The sequence below is a fragment of the Piliocolobus tephrosceles genome, chromosome 19 (genome assembly GCF_002776525.5).
Source record: "Piliocolobus tephrosceles isolate RC106 chromosome 19, ASM277652v3, whole genome shotgun sequence".
Classification (NCBI taxonomy): domain Eukaryota; kingdom Metazoa; phylum Chordata; class Mammalia; order Primates; family Cercopithecidae; genus Piliocolobus; species Piliocolobus tephrosceles.
The window spans coordinates 39,889,890-39,905,870 of NC_045452.1; the positions used below are offsets into that span (position 1 = coordinate 39,889,890).

The 15,981-nt window shown below is 38.0% G+C and overlaps 1 protein-coding gene across 2 annotated transcripts in view; it reads left to right on the forward strand.

The window, feature by feature from the left end:
- Positions 1–15,981, forward strand: part of BRWD1 (bromodomain and WD repeat domain containing 1) — a 124,338-nt gene that overhangs the window by 54,706 nt on the left and 53,651 nt on the right. For both annotated transcript variants that reach the window (XR_003309752.2, XM_023191687.2), the window contains exons 18-21: positions 436–618; positions 3,861–4,044; positions 8,461–8,554; positions 10,934–11,065. Coding sequence is in view for 1 of the 2 variants with exons in the window: in XM_023191687.2 (XP_023047455.1) it covers positions 436–618; positions 3,861–4,044; positions 8,461–8,554; positions 10,934–11,065 (593 nt within the window). In the remaining variant the exon portion in view is untranslated. The remainder of the gene's footprint in view (positions 1–435; positions 619–3,860; positions 4,045–8,460; positions 8,555–10,933; positions 11,066–15,981) is intronic.

Below are 15,981 nucleotides of genomic sequence, written 5' to 3' on the forward strand. Positions count from 1 at the left end.
TTCCCCTTTCTTAAGACATAGAGAAGAAATTAAATCTCAGGGATTTTCTCGACATTGGAAATGACCCATAGTTGCTCTGTTCCGGTTAAAGACTCTGGGGAATAAGATTTTAGTGAAATATATCAAGTATAGTGAGGGGCATTAGTGTGGAAACAGCATAATAAAGATTTACAGAAACTTGTTTCCATGTTTCCACTTGCAGGAATTTCAGAGGCTGCTTTGAGGTTTTCGTAGTATTTAGTCCTCTACAGGAAGACTTCTGTTGGCTTTGAATCTTTCCTCTGACTTCTTGGTGACCATGTAGAGTATCTTTTTAAACTGGTTATTTTTCAAAAATAGGAATTCTGACCATTGTTAATGTATTTTAATTTGTACCCTAACAAAATTTTGTTTTCTGCTTTTATATGATTATATACTAAATAATTGAATTTGTAGGTGATGGAGAGGTAATTGAACAAATTATAAGCCTGCAAACCAATGATAATGATGAACGCAGCCCAGAATCGAGTATTCTTGATGGAATGATAAGACAGTTGCAGCAGCAGCAAGATCAGAGAATGGGAGCCGATCAGGATACTACAAGAGGACTTTCAAATGGTGAAGAAACACCCCGGAGAGGTAATAAATAATGATAAATATTTTACCTGAATATGGCTGCATTGAAATTAAAGAGTAAACGAAGTCTTTGTCAAGTACATGCAATGTGAGAAACTTAAGTAAACATTGTATTTTTACAACTTAATTAGTAGTCTGAAGGTGGCTTTATGAGGTGTAAGATGATGTAGTAACAAATGGGTATTTGAGTTTCAAGTACTGCTGAAGCCTTTTGTGCTGTAAATATACAGTATTTACAAAATTGTATTAAGTAGGAACGAATAACAAATTGCTTTTTAAAATAAAAACGTAGTTCTAGCTTTTCTTTGCTTTAACATTGGTAATTTTTGAAAAACTGTATTGGGTAGAGTATGATTTTTCTTACTGAATCAGAAAGTTTGAAAACTTAATGAGTTTTCAGTATTAAGTCCTTAATAATGCAGTGTAGAAGTAAATACATAACAATCGCCAGTCTCCTCTAAATTATTTCCGCTATTTACTTTGTTTCTAGTCCAATGTGATTTACAAGTTTCATTATTCATTTAAAATAGTATCTTTTTTTCTTAAACTTACAGCATAAGACTAATTTTTTTATTTTGGAAAGAGAGGTTGGAAGAAGGATACTATGAATACCCATATATTTTTTACCTAGATTCCTTACCTTGCTATACTTGCTTTAGCTTTTTTTTTTTTTTTTTTTGAGACGGAGTCTCGCTCTGTGGCCCAGGCTGGAGTGCAGTGGCCGGATCTCAGCTCACTGCAAGCTCCGCCTCCCGGGTTTATGCCATTCTCCTGCCTCAGCCTCCCGAGTAGCTGGGACTACAGGCGCCCGCCACCTTACCCGGCTAGTTTTTTGTATTTTTAGTAGAGACGGGGTTTCACCGTGTTAGCCAGGATGGTCTCGATCTTCCGACCTCGTGATCCGCCCGTCTCGGCCTCCCAAAGTGCTGGGATTACAAGCTTGAGCCACCGCGCCCTGCCGCTTTAGCTGTTTTTGTGTGTATGTGTGCACACACACATTCCTCTATGTTCTTCTGAAGCGTTTGAGAGTAAGACTTGCGACACTTTATACCTTAGTGCTTCATCCTGTATCATCCAAGAACTAGAGATATTCTCTTACATAACCATAATACAGTGATCACATTCAATAAGCTGAATATAATTGTTGATATAGCACTGCTATCTAATTTTGAGTCCTTACTTACACTTCCCAGTGGTCCCAATAACTTGTACTTCCTCATGCCTGTTTTTAGAAAAATTTAGGATTTAATGAAGCCCTGCTCATTACATTTTAGGATTATGTCTTTTATTTTTTATTTTATTTTATGTTATGTTATTTATTTTATTTCCTAGATTCCTTATATTACTATACTTGCTTTAGTTTTTTTTTTTTTTTTTGAGACAGAGTCTCGCTCTGTTGCCCAGCCTGGAGTGCAGTGGCCGGATCTCAGCTCACTGCAAGCTCCACCTCCTGGGTTTATGCCATTCTCCTGCCTCGGCCTCCCGAGTAGCTGGGACTACAGGCGCCCGCTACCTCGCCTGGCTAGTTTTTTGTATTTTTTAGTAGAGACAGGGTTTCACCAGGTTAGCCAGGATGGTCTCGATCTCCTGACCTCATGATCCGCCGATCTCGGCCTCCCAAAGTGCTAGGATTACAGGCGTGAGCCACCGCGCCCAACCTATGTCTTTTAATCCTGAAAAGTTTCCTCAGAGCACTGGTACTTTGGAAAGATTCGGGCCTGTTGTTTTCACAAGATTGCTCTCAATTTGGATTTGTCTGATTATTTCCTCATAATTGGATTCAGGTTAAACATTTAGACAGGAATACTGAATAGTTGATACTATGTCCTCAGTCTGTTATGGCAAGAGGCACAAGATACATAAACGCATTCTTCTGTACCTACTATATTGCCTGAAAAATATATTCTAGAAATCCGTATCAGTTCACAGAATTCTTCATCTTTTTTTAAATTATAGCTTCATACTCCTCCTCTGTGTGGAGTAACTAATCTTTGTAATCTCTTTATGGGCATTTAGGTTGTTTCTTATACTTTGCTATTATAAGTGATGTGATGAATAACTTTATGCATGTTTTCAGATTGTTGGAGAATAACGCTATGACTTGGGCAGTTAAATTTAGAATTTATATTTCTCAATTCAAAAATGTTTCTTCAATGTGTAGTATTTTAATATAAATGCTTGGTTTACTAGCGGGGCATTTAATGCCATTTGAAGTTGGTGAAGCATAGTGTGTTCTCTGATGCACATTGGTACATGTGTGATTGGTAAATACAGTGTGGTACATAGAAGAGTGCAGAAGTTGCATTCATTTGTGGATTTTTGCCTACGCAAGAAGAGCTGGCATGGCTGGAGTACAGCTCCATAGCTTCCCACAAGAATCAATATAACCCTCAGGTTTTCTGTTGTGTTAGTAGCAGGAGCCCCTTCACCTTGAATTATAAGAAAATAAGCACTTTGTCTGGGACTTCCTCCTCAGAGGTTGGTCTCTGTGGCTTCCAGCTCATGGGAGGTTGCTCAACCTACTATACCCACCTAAACAGCAGCCCCTCAGGCTCAGAGCTTCACTGTTGTTTTCATTGCCTCATCACCCACTTGCCCAGCTCTAGTTTAAGCACGCTGGCATTAACCCACAACATTTTATTTGTTTGTCTTTTTAATAACCATCATGACAGCTACTTGCCTTGGTGGCTCAGATTATCTCTTGAGAATCATGAGAATCATGATTACTGTTGTAAGACCACCTTGATTTCAGATACCTGTCTTCAGTGCAAATTTTTCAAAGACCTTTTTTTAGTGTGCCATTTTGAAGACGGCACAGTTTTTAGGAATGCATATATAATATAAAATGTACATTTTATAATTTCTGAAAGTCTAGTAAAAATGGAAATTTAGGTTTAATAGTTAATGTTTGTTCAGTATTCTACATTTTGATCTTAGTCATGTTAAGATTTTGTCAGGCTGAGTGCGGTGACTCATGCCTATAATCCCAGCGCTTTGGGAAGCCATGGTGGGAGGATTGCATGAGGCCAGGAGTTTGAGACTAGCCCGGGCAACATAGTGAGACCTTGTCTGTACAGAAAAGTAATTTAAAAAAGATTTTTCTCACAAAGTTTTTTCAGTAGATACTGTCTTCTCTTAGTTCTTTATTTTTGGTGGGCATCTTAGGTGAACGTGTGCTTGTTACATGCTAAATGTATATTAGTTTAAAAGTTTATTGGAATCACTTCCTGATCATTTTTTCCTAGGTTTTAGAAGACTGAGCTTAGACATTCAGTCCCCTCCAAACATTGGTCTGCGCCGTAGTGGACAAGTTGAAGGTGTTCGTCAGATGCATCAAAATGCTCCACGCAGTCAGATTGCTACAGAACGTGACCTGCAGGCTTGGAAACGAAGAGTGGTTGTACCAGAGGTACCACTGGGCATATTTAGGTTTGTTTTAGGATATCCATTTATAATGTTTCTGTCTGTGAAAATATATTCATTATGGTTATTTACACATTCTATATTCCATTAATTGTGTAAATAATTGTATAAATATTTTAGTAATGAGTGGGAATCTTACTATTAAATTGTGGTAGGAAAATGTCAAAATTATTTTCTAATGTTTTTACTACGTTAAAGGTTTTCAGAGCTAGTCTCGTTTCGTTTCTTTTTTTTTTTTGAGATAGAGTTTCGCTCTTGTTGCCCAGGCTGGAGTGCAGTGGCGTGATCTCGGCTCACTGCAACCTCTGCTTCCCGGGATCACGTGATTCTCCTGCCTCAGCCTCCCGAGTAGCTGGGATTACAGGCTCTCACCACCACGCCCAGTTAATTTTTTATATTTTTAGTAGAGACAGTGTTTCACTATGTTGACCAGCTGATCTCGAACTCCTGACCTCAGGTGATCTACCTGCCTCAGTCTCCCAAAGTGCTGGGATTATAGGCGTGAGCTGCCGCACCCGGCTTTGTCCTTTTTTATCCATACACACACACAAACCCACTTTTGTCCTTTCAGTATTATTTTGAAAGAAATCCTAGATGTAATATTATTTTTGTCCGTAAGCATATTAGTGTGTATTTCTAAAAGGTAAGAAATTTAAAAATGTATAAAATAATGCTGTTACCATACCTTATAAAAACCGTACCTTGGTTTCTCAGTATAACCAAATATCCAGACTGTGTTCCACTTGTTTCAGATGTCATAAATGTTTTCAGTTTTTTGCAAGACTGCTTCATAAATGATAATTCTATTAGAAGGCACACATAAATAGCCTCTTTTTGTGATGTTAGCAGCTATCAGTGCTTAATGTGTAGATCATTAATTTATTAGCTGTTATAAAATCATGATTTTTAACTCTATGAAAACTTCATTTATTATCTTGCACACTTCTAAAAAAGAAATCTAGCCAAGTATACTTAATTATCCAGTAGCAAAGCTTGTATAGGGAAGGCAGAGTAGATGCTTATTTCGCTTTAGAAAAAGATTTATTCCTTTTTATTATTCAGCAATGATCAGTTTGTATGTGCGTGTGTTTTAATGTGTAAATCAAATAGCTGGGATTTAACTTACTTCTGATATTCTTTATTGATATTTAAATCATTTCTTTTCTAGCTATGAGGAGCCTCTTTTCAAGGCTCCCTATCCTTTCAAAATGACTAGTAGTTTTCCATAGCATCCTTGCTATGAGACAGGGGAAGGTATTACAGTTCATCTTGTGAATTTTTTGACCTATATCTGAAATTAGTGTTTTAAGCAGCCCTATTTTCTTTTATATTTTTTTTGAGACAGAGTTGCTTTCGTTGTCCAGGCTGGAGTGCAATGGCACGATCTCGGTTCACCACAACCTCTGCCTCTGGGTTCAAGTGATTCTCCTGCCTCAGCCTCCCAAGTAGCTGGGACTACAGGCATGCGCCACCATGCCTGGCTAATTTTGTATTTTTAGTAGAGATGGGGTTTCTCCATGTTGGTCAGGCTGCTCTCGCACTTCTGACCTCAGGTGATCCGCCTGCCTTGGCCTCCCAAAGTGCTGGGATTACAGGTGTGAGCCACCACGCCCAGCCTAAGAAATGATATTTTGTATTGCTTCTAGGCCTTTTGGCTAAGATCAAGTGTAGAAATGATATTTTGTAATTATAATATGGGCAGTAGTTTGGTGCTGAGTTGTAATGTACTGATTTGAGTTATTGAAATGGAAGCAGCAAATACTTTTTTCAGTGATATCTAAAATGTTTCAGTATTTTCTCATGTTTGTGTCTCATAATAACTTAATAGCTTGAAGATAATTTTGTAAATTTATCTTTGTGTTTTTATATGTTTAACCAGAAGAGTTTCAGTGAATGCTGGAGTGGTATTAGATAGTACTTATATATTGTTCTGTGAATTTGGGAAGGACCAGAAAACAGTGAAAAGCAAAATGTGGAACTACGATGAGAAATACAGAAAATCAATGTGTATATAGTATGCTATAATAAAGTTTTAAATTGGCATCTAAGTTTTATGGTCATCAGAACTAAAACTGTCATTTTGGGACGCTTTTTATCAAAAGCAAGGGAAGCAAACAGGTGTCGAGAGAAAGACCTGAAAAATTGGTTTCTTAAACACACAAGCATTTATTTTCTTATCTGAAGGAAGACTAGAAATAATCTAAGGCTGGAATAGTGGTTCCACAGTTAATCAGAAACTTAGACTCCTGTGTTTCTTATCTCCATCATGGAGCTTGGCTTCTAGTCTTTTTTTTTTTTTTTTTTTTTTTTTGAGACAGAATTTCGCTTTTGTCACCCAGGCTGGAGTGCAATGGCATGATCGCGGCTCACTGCAGCCTCTGCCTCCTGGGCGCAAGCGATTCTCTTGCCTCAGCCTCCAGAGTAGCTGGAACTACAGTCATGGGTCACCATACCCGGCTAATTTTGTATTTTCAGTAGAGATGGGGTTTCACCGTGTTGGCCAGGCTGATCTCAAACTCCTGACTTAAGGTGATACACCTGCCTTGGCCTCCCAAAGTTCTGGGATTACTGGCATGAACCGCTGCATGCAGCGCTGGCTTCTAGTCTTAAGGTCACCGCATAGTCCAAGATAGCTGCTGAAGCTGTAGCCATTACCTATCTGTATTTGTGATGTAGGTTGAGATTTAGAACAAAAGAAGAAAGATGTTCATATGTCAGAAAGGACGTTTCTAGTCAAGGGAACTTGCTTTAAGTACCCACCTGGCATTTCTGCTTATAACTCATTGATCAGAATGTTGTCACTCGACCATACTAAGCTAAGCAGGACAGTAGGTAACACAGTGTCTATTTAAAGCAGCAAAGAGCCTGGATAAAAATTGGAATTGTGTTTCTAAGGAAGAAAAGGAGAACGGCAGCTAGCTCTCTGCCATAATATAATTTTCACAAAAAAGAACATAGCTTTTTCTAGCATTTTCTTCTAAAATAAAGCTCACGTGAGATTTTATAAAGGCGATACTTGATTGAGATGTGGTGATCATTGCCCATGGCAACAGTTCCAATAGTGGAAACAAGGGTTAATTTTGCATCACTGTATGTTAGGATATCATTTGATAAGGATCAAGAGTATTTAAAAATTTGTTTTCTGACTATAAAAGTTTGTGTCTGTTGTGAAAAATTTAGGTAATAGATATAAAAGCATAAAGGTAAAAGACAGCTGTGCAGAGCTATGAGCATATAATGTTGCTTACCAGTAAAAGTAATTCTTTTTGTGCCTGGGATTCAGGCATGTAGGGTTTTTTTTTTTTTTTTTTTATTCCTGAGATGTAGTTCTGCTTTTGTTGCCTGGGCTGGAGTGTAATGGCACGATCCTGGCTCACTGCAACCTCCATCTCCCGGGTTCAAGTGATTCTCCTGCCTCAGCCTCTGGAGTAGCTGCCATGCCCAGCTAATTTTTTGTATTTTTGGTAGAGACGGGGTTTCACCATGTTGGCCAGGCTGGTCATGAACTTCTAACCTCAGGTGATCTACGTGCGTCGGCCTCCCAAAGTGCCAGGATTACAGGCGTGGGCCACTGCGTCTGGCCATATAAAAATTCTTTTAGGCCGGTCTGTGGGCTTTAGTGTGTGTGTGCTGTGGGCTGTGTGAGTGTGGGCTGTCAGGCGTACTTAGAGAAAAATGCAGTTTTCTTAAAAATCAGTTTTTGTCGTTACAGCATTCACTCTTACACTCTGTCGAGTGTCTAGTTATATCTTGGAGCATGGCCAAGATTTCAGTATTAAACCTTTTTCCTTTGAGTTGTTAAAGTAAACAAAAACATAAAAGCCACGTGCTTTTAATAATGTTCCAGTTGGAGGAAAGGGACAGTCAATCTTTTCCAGAGAAGAAAAATGATTTTTAGTACCTTCCTCTTGGTGGCAGGTCCTTTGCTTTGAAATTGGTCACAATAACATAATCTTTTTGTTGTATCATGTGAGTGAAATATAGGTGATTAGAAAAAACAGTAACATTGTAATTCTTGTTTTCTATAAATTATCAAGCATAGCTTGAATAAATGTGGAGAAGGCAGACTCTGTGCTTATTTTTTCTTTAGAGAAAGGAATTGCAACCTTGGAAAATCATGAAGACGTTTTGAAAAGCTATTATGGGAGATTCTGTTTGAATTGGTCGTAATAGGACCAGTCAGAAAACAAATGAATATTTTTGCCTCAAATATGAAAAATAGGTCCTTCTAACGGCCTCTGAGATTTTATTTATATTCATATAAATTTTTAACAAGTTTTGTTTTGAGATTTTGTGTATTTTTAAAGTATTTATAAAGTATATAAACTTATGATTTATAGAATCAAACTGGTTTTTGTTCTTTATATCCTTTAGTTATCCATCATTTCAGTAGTTGATATAACTGGGTATTTAAATTTGTAGGAAACTGGAAGACTTCCGATTAGAGAAAGGTGAAGAGGAAAGAAATCTTTACATAATAGGAAGAAAAAGGAAGACTCTACAGCTCTCACATAAGGTAACCTAAATTCTGTTTTCTTAGCAAATTAGAAATTAAATTGAAATTTAGAGTTTTCTTTTTGATTTATAAAACTCAGTAACTTTCATCTGAAGTGGAGTGTTTCTTGCTTAAGGTTTTCTTTTTGGGATTTAAAATAGTAGACTTAAGGTTATACAGCTGTTAGAAGGGAATAGTTTGAAAACGAGAAAAAATGCCTGGTGCCTAACAATGGTATTGAGTTCTTGATTTTAGTTACTAAATTGTTTGATTCTTAATTTTCGTTTGGTTCTTTTTTTTAGGGCTCTCAGTTTTCTACTAAAATTCTCATTGTTTTAATTACTTGGAAATCAGCCATACCTATTTTAAAAACAGAGGTCTGTTAATTTCGTTTTTTCCAATGTCTTGCTTCTCTGTGGACCATTTTCTATTGCCTATTGATTTTCTCCTTTTTTATCATCATGTTTTTGTTTCTTTTTTGACTGTTAAATGTTAGAAAAGATTTGAAGCACAGGATGGCTTTGTCCCCAGAGAAGATTTACGTTGGCTTCTGGCAGCCTTCTAGGGCCACTCTCAAGCCTATATTGCCTTAACCAAACAGGAATGGGCTTTAGTTCCTTGGGATCACTGTTCTATCTGTAGTTTACCTACAGGTCTAGCTTGTAGCCCTTGGGCTAACAGCCAAAGCCTGGGGGATTTCCCTACATATAGGAGGCTACGAATTGCAAATTTATTAACCTAACTCATGAGTTAGTCTCTGTTTTTTGCTTACTTGCTAAACCTTCCAGCTTCCTCTTCCAGAATGAAATTCTAGGGTTAAAAAATACATATACACACACACACATATCTTCTTTTTTTGATCTTGGTTCTGTGATTTTTCATAACCTTTTAAGGCATATAGTGCCTTTAAAAAGATTTGTTAAAAAATATGTTTTACCAGATTTTCTAGTTTTTCTTAGTGAAAGTTTGGCCCACCTACGTGTTAACCTATTATCACTCATGAAACTCATTCATAGGAATTTTCGCCAAAATCAGTACTGACAAATTCAGTTCATTTTAAGATCAACCAGTGATAATGTTGAAATTCTGAAACTAACCAATGCTCATTAGACAGATGCCCACTCATGTGAAAACTTACTTGTGCATAAATTTAAGGGATATGTGCTCTCATTGGGTAATCTCGTCTGCCTTTGGTGGTTGGGGAATGGCATGCCTTTTAAAAAAACTAAAACCAGTATAGTTATTTTATTTGGCTGATTTTGTATGATTGTTTTGATAAAAATATATTTAAAATATTTAGATCATTTAGGCTGATTCCGTGTCCTGTGCTATTGTGAATAGTGCTGCAGTGAACATAGATATGTATATGTCATTATGGTAGAATGAGTTATATTCCTTTGGGTATATACCCAGTAATGGGATTATTTGGTTGAATGGTAATTCTAAGTTCTTTGAGAGAGATCGTCATACTGCTTTCCACAGTGGTTGAATTAAGTTATAGTTTCACTAGCAGTGTATAATCATTCTCTTTTCTCTGCAACTTCATCAGCATCTGCTATTTTTTGATGCCCTCCACCCCCCAGGTTTTTTTTTTTTTTGCGGGGAGGTAGGGTCTCACTCTTGCCCACGCTGGAGTGTAGTGGTGCAATCATGGCTCACTCACTGCAGCCTCAACCTCCTGGGCTTGAGTGATCCTCCCACCTCAGCCTCCCTAGTAGCTGGGACTATAGGTGTGTACCACCATGCCCAGCTAATTTTTTGTTTTTTGTTTTTGTTGTTGTTTTTTAGGGGCAGGGGTTTCTCCACGTTGCCTGGGTTGGTCTCGAACTTCTGGGCTCAAGCGATCTGCCTGCCTTGTCCTCCCAAAGTGCTGGGATTACAGGTGTGAGCCCCCACGTCTGGCCTTGACTTTTAAATAATAGCCATTCTGACTAGTGTGAGATGGTATCTCATTGTGGTTTTGATTTACATTTCTCTAATGATTAGAATGTTGAGCATTTTTTCACCTATGTATATAGATAGTGAGACGTTCCTTGAGAAGTTGCTTACTGCATCATAATATATGAATATATATTTTTCATTTCTGAGATGTATACTTTTAAGGTGACACCCTTTCAGATTATTGTTATTTTCCCTTATTCTTGGTAAACCAGTTAACTTATAGCATAGTTTGGAAAATGCCCATCTAATGTGCATTTTCTCATGTTTTCTAAGGACCTTAAAAGTAAAATTACTAAGCTTGAGTTAAAACTGTGCAGCAGAAATACTACCTTCTTTTTAAGCCTTTTATTTTTTTCTTTTTGCTTTAAATCCTTTTGGAAACTTGATAGAATTCCTATTTTGTTGATATTGTCCTTATTTAGGTGTTGATTTTCATTCACATGTTTTTCTGTGTTTCAGTCGGCTTCAGTGGTTTCGGCGTCACAGTCTAGACAAAGGACATGTAGGCGTAAATATCCAAATTATGGTAGAAGAAATCGTAGCTGGCGCGAGTTATCTTCTGGAAATGAGTCTTCAAGCTCCGTAAGACATGTAAGTGGAAAACTTTAAAATGTTATAATCTTAAATGAATTTGTCTTAGTTCTTTACTTTGAATGAATATACCCCAAATTTATATGAAAATACAGCATTCTGGAGAGATTAAGATGAAATTTCACATTTTGAATGTTAACAAAAACTTTTAATGGCTAAGATAGTCACACACACACCGTACACTTGTGCAATCCAGTGGTTTTACATGTTGAGCATCCCACTCAGAAATTCGAAATGCACCAAAATCTGAAACTTTATATAAACTTGATGTTTTAGTGTGCATTTCAGATTTTGGAAAATTTGCATTTGCACTTACAGGTTGAATATGCCAAATGCAAAAATCCAAAATCTGAAAAAATACGAAATCTGAAACAATTCTCTTCCCAAGTGTTCTGGATAAGGGGTATATAACCTGTAGTATATTGACAGAGTTGGGCCATCATCACCCCTATTAAATTTTTAAAACATTTCATCATCCCTAAAAGAAATCCTATTCCCATTTGCAGTCACTTGCCAGTCCCTCCCTCTCTCCCAGCCCCTCACAATCAGTGATATATTTTGTTTTTCTGCATTTGCCTGTTGTGGACAATTCATATGAATGGGACCTTTTTTTTTTTTTTTTGGAGACGAAGTCTCGCTCTCTCGCCAGGCTGGAGTGCAGTGGCGTGATCTCGGCTCACTGCAACCTCCACCTCCCGGCTTCAAGCGATTCTTCTGCCTCAGTCTCCCGAGTAGCTGGGACTACAGGTGAGTGGTGGCCCAGCTAATTTTTGTATTTTTAGTAGAGAAGGGGTTTTCACCATGCTGGCTAGGATGGTCTGGATCTCTTGACCTCATGATCTGCTCACCTCGGCCTCCCAGAGTGCTGGGATTACAGACGGGAGCCACCATGCCTGGCCGGGTGGGCTCTTAAAATACGATTTTGTGACTGGCTTCTTTGACACTGGATAATGTTTTTTCTAATGATTAGTAGGTTGAGCATTTGTGTAGCATGTATCAATACTTCATTCTTTCTAAAATTTTTTATTGCCTAGTAATTCTCCCATTGGATGTACCACATTTTGTTTATCCATTTATCAGTTGATGGACATTTGTATTGTTTACACTTTTTGGCTGTTATGAATAGTGCTGCTTATCAACATTCATGACAGGTTTTTGTTTAGACATATGTTTTCATTTCTTTTGGGTCATGCTGGGAGATGGTATGCTGAGTCATATGGCAAGTCTTACGTTTTAACTTTTTGAGGACCTGCCAGGCTCCTTCAGATTGGCTCTACCATTTTATATTCCCATCAGAAATATGAGAGTTCCAGTTTATCTACATCCTCACCAATGATTGTTATTATTCCATTTTATTTATGCTATCTTAATGGCGTGAAGTGTAGCATCTCTTGGTTTCAGTTTGCATTTCCCTAATGACCAGTAATGTTGAACATGTTTGATGCTTATTCAGATCTTTTGCTTATTTTTCACTTTTTTTTGGGGGGGGTCTTTTTATTGCTGTAAGAAGTCTTTATATATTCTGGATACAGTCATTTATGACTTGTAGATATATGACTTGTAGAAATTTTCTTCCATTCTGTGGGTTGTCTTTTCACTTCTTTGGTGGTGTCTTTTGAAGCATGAAAGTTTTAAATATTGATGACATTCATTTTATTTTTTCCTTACTGGCCTGTTCTTTTGCTGTTGTGTCTAAGTCTTTCTTTAATACCTTTGATTGATTTTTAATAATCATATGTAAGCTATTGGTCTTCATTTTGATTTGTTTGAGGAAGAAACCAATTTTTTTGGTAAAGAATATTTAATAGGCTGGGCGCGGTGGCTCCTGCCTGTAATCCCAGCACTTTGGGAGGCCAAGGTGGGCAGATCACTCCTGAGGTCAGGAGTTCAAGACCAGCCTGGCTAACCTGGTGAAACCCTGTCTCTACTAAAAATACAAAATTTAGTCGGATGTGGTGGTAGGTGCATGTGATCCCAGCTGCTTGGGAGGCTGAGGCAGGAGAATCTCTTGAACCCGGGAGGTGGATGTTGCAGTGAGCCAAGATCGCACCGCTGCACTCCAGCCTGAATGACAGAGTGAGACTCTTGTCTCAAAAAAAAAAAAAAAAAAGAATATTTAATATTACAGTGTTAAAATTTCCTGATTGAGTAATGTTGTAAGGAATAAAGTGTTATGTATGACTGAAAAGTTCATTTAATTGTCTTATGATGCAGTAGGTAACAGTTAAGCATGGGGTTTGAGTTTAAATCTAAAAAAATTTTTTTTTTTGAGACAGAGTCTTGCTCTGTTGCCAAGGCTGGAGTGCAGTGGTGTGATCTTGGCTCACTGCAAGCTCCGCCTCCCAGGTTCAAGTGATTCTTTTGCCTCAGCCTCCCAAATAGCTGGCACTGCAGGCGCCTGCCGCCACGCCCGGCTGAATTTTTTTTTTTTTGGGTATTTTTTTTTTTTTTAGTAGAGATGGGGTTTCACCATGTTAGCCAGGATGGCCTCGATCTCCTGACCTCGTGATCCACCTGCCTTGGCCTCCCAAAGTGCTGGAACTATAGGCATGAGCCACCACGCCTGGCCTAAATCCAAATTATTTTACTTTGGCACTTTGCTTCGCTTTTCTGTGCCTCTGCCTATGTGATATGTACTTCAGAGGTGCAGCAATATGTACCTCAGAGGTGTGGTGAGAATTAATCAATAATGTAAAGTGTTTAAAATAGTACCCAATACACAATAATGTTAGCTATGATTATGATTAAAACCATCTGTTTAAACTATTTTTATGTTTTTGAGACAGGATCTTGCTCTGTTGCCTAGGCCGTAGTACATGGTGCAGTCATGGCTCACTGTAGCCTCAAACTCCTGGGCTCAAGCTGTCCTCCTCCTTCAGCCTCCCGAGTAGCTGGGATTAACAGGCACCAGCCACCCTGCCTGGCTAAACTATTATATTATGTAATGAGAATGTTTTTACATTTTTTTTTTTTTCAGATGGGGTCTTGCTCTGTACCTCAGGATATAAATATAAATAGGAAACAGTTATTTTATTATCTGTCATTTTTATGCTGGTTGACCTTTTTCTTTTTTCTTTTTCTGCATACGTATTTCTTCCAAAGTTTCGATATGTAACTTCCATTGTATGACTTAAGCAACTGGATAGTCAGGTCATATCATGGTTTGGAATAAAGGGTTATATATAGACTTTGCCTTTGGGAGGAAGGTGTAGTATCCTAGTCTGGAAATAACGGTTTTACCATGCAGCTCTGTTCCAACCTCTCCCCGTCAAGTAACCTTGAATTTGCCTAACATAATAGACACGGGATGGTTTCCTTTGGGAAAACTGTTACATGTAAGGTCATTCTAGAAAGTCTAGCGTGGTATGTAGTGGCGTTATCATTATTGACATGGAAATACATGAATTATTATCAAGGATACACAAAATCCTAGAATCAGTATGTAAAAAGTGCTATAAAAGGGCTAAACATTAATGCATTTTATTATGCCTGGGAGGCATTATTGTAAATGTTTTACGCGTTATCTAATTTCATCATTCCAACAAGTAGGAATTAAGGCACTCTTATAATCTCTTTTAAAAATGAGGAAACTGAGGTACAGATATGGAGGTTCAGTAACTTTCCCACATTTATATAAAAAGTTAGCAGCATGGTTTTAATCATAATCATAGCTAACGTGATGCTTAGCATAGAAAAGCTAAGCAAAGTGACAAAGTAAAAGAATTTGGATTTAGGCTGGTTGTGGTGGCTCATACCTATAATCCCAGCACTTTGGGAGGCCGAGGCGGGTGGATTACGAGGTCAGGAGATTGAGACCATCCTGGCTAACATGGTGAAACCCCGTCTCTACTAAAAATACAAAAAATTAGTTGGGTGTGGCGGCAGGCGCCTGTAGTCCCAGCTATTGGGGAGGCTGAGGCAGGAGAATGGCGTGAGCCCAGGAGGCGGAGCTTGCAGTGAGCCGAGATCATGCCACTGCACTCCAGCCTGGGCGACAGAGCAAGACTCCACTCACCGAAAAAAAAAAAAATTAGCAGCATGATCTCAGAGCAGAAACCCTGCCTTCCTGAAGCATCAGTTCACTTGAGGATTTGGGAAAATTAAACTTAAAAAAACATTTATTGAGTGCCTCCTATCTGCCTGGTGTAAATTTTTTATTTTGATGTAATTTCAGACATAAAAGTTCTGAGAATAATAAAAAATTCCTTTGTGTTTACTAACCTGAATGTTAGCACTCTCCTGTATGTATGAATATATTTTAATCCTTTTGAGAGTGAGTTGTATGTATGCCTTTTGATATCTACATATTTCCTTGTGTATTTTCAAAAACAAGTGATATAATTATCAAAATCTGGCTGGGTGCAGTGTCTCATGCCTGTAATTCTCAGCACTTTGGGAGACCAAGGTGGGAGAATTGCTTAAGCCCAGGAGTTCGAGAGCAGCGTGGGCAGTATAGGGCAACCCCTCCTCCACAAAAAAATGAGAAAAAAAAAAATTAACTAGGGGTGGTGACCCACATGTAGTTAGTTCCAGCTTCTCTGGAGTCTGAGGCAGGATAATCACTTGAGCCTAGGAGGTTGAGGCTGCAGTGAGCCTTGGTTGCACCACTGTACTCAAGCCTGGGTGACAGAGTGAGACACTGTGTCAAAGAAACAAAACAAAAAATGAGGCAATAAACAATATAATGTTATTATCAGATCTGCAAATCTTACTCAAATTTTACCAGTCAGTGGTCCTGATAATTTTCGTAGCAAAAGAAAATCCTAGATTATGTGTTACATTTTGTTGTGTCTGTTTAGTAACCTGAATTTAGTCAAGTTCCTCAGTTTTTGTTTTAATGTTGATATTTTTTGATAATTTATGACTAGTAATTTTGATGATTAGGGTCATGCATTTTTGTCAGTAATACTACAGAA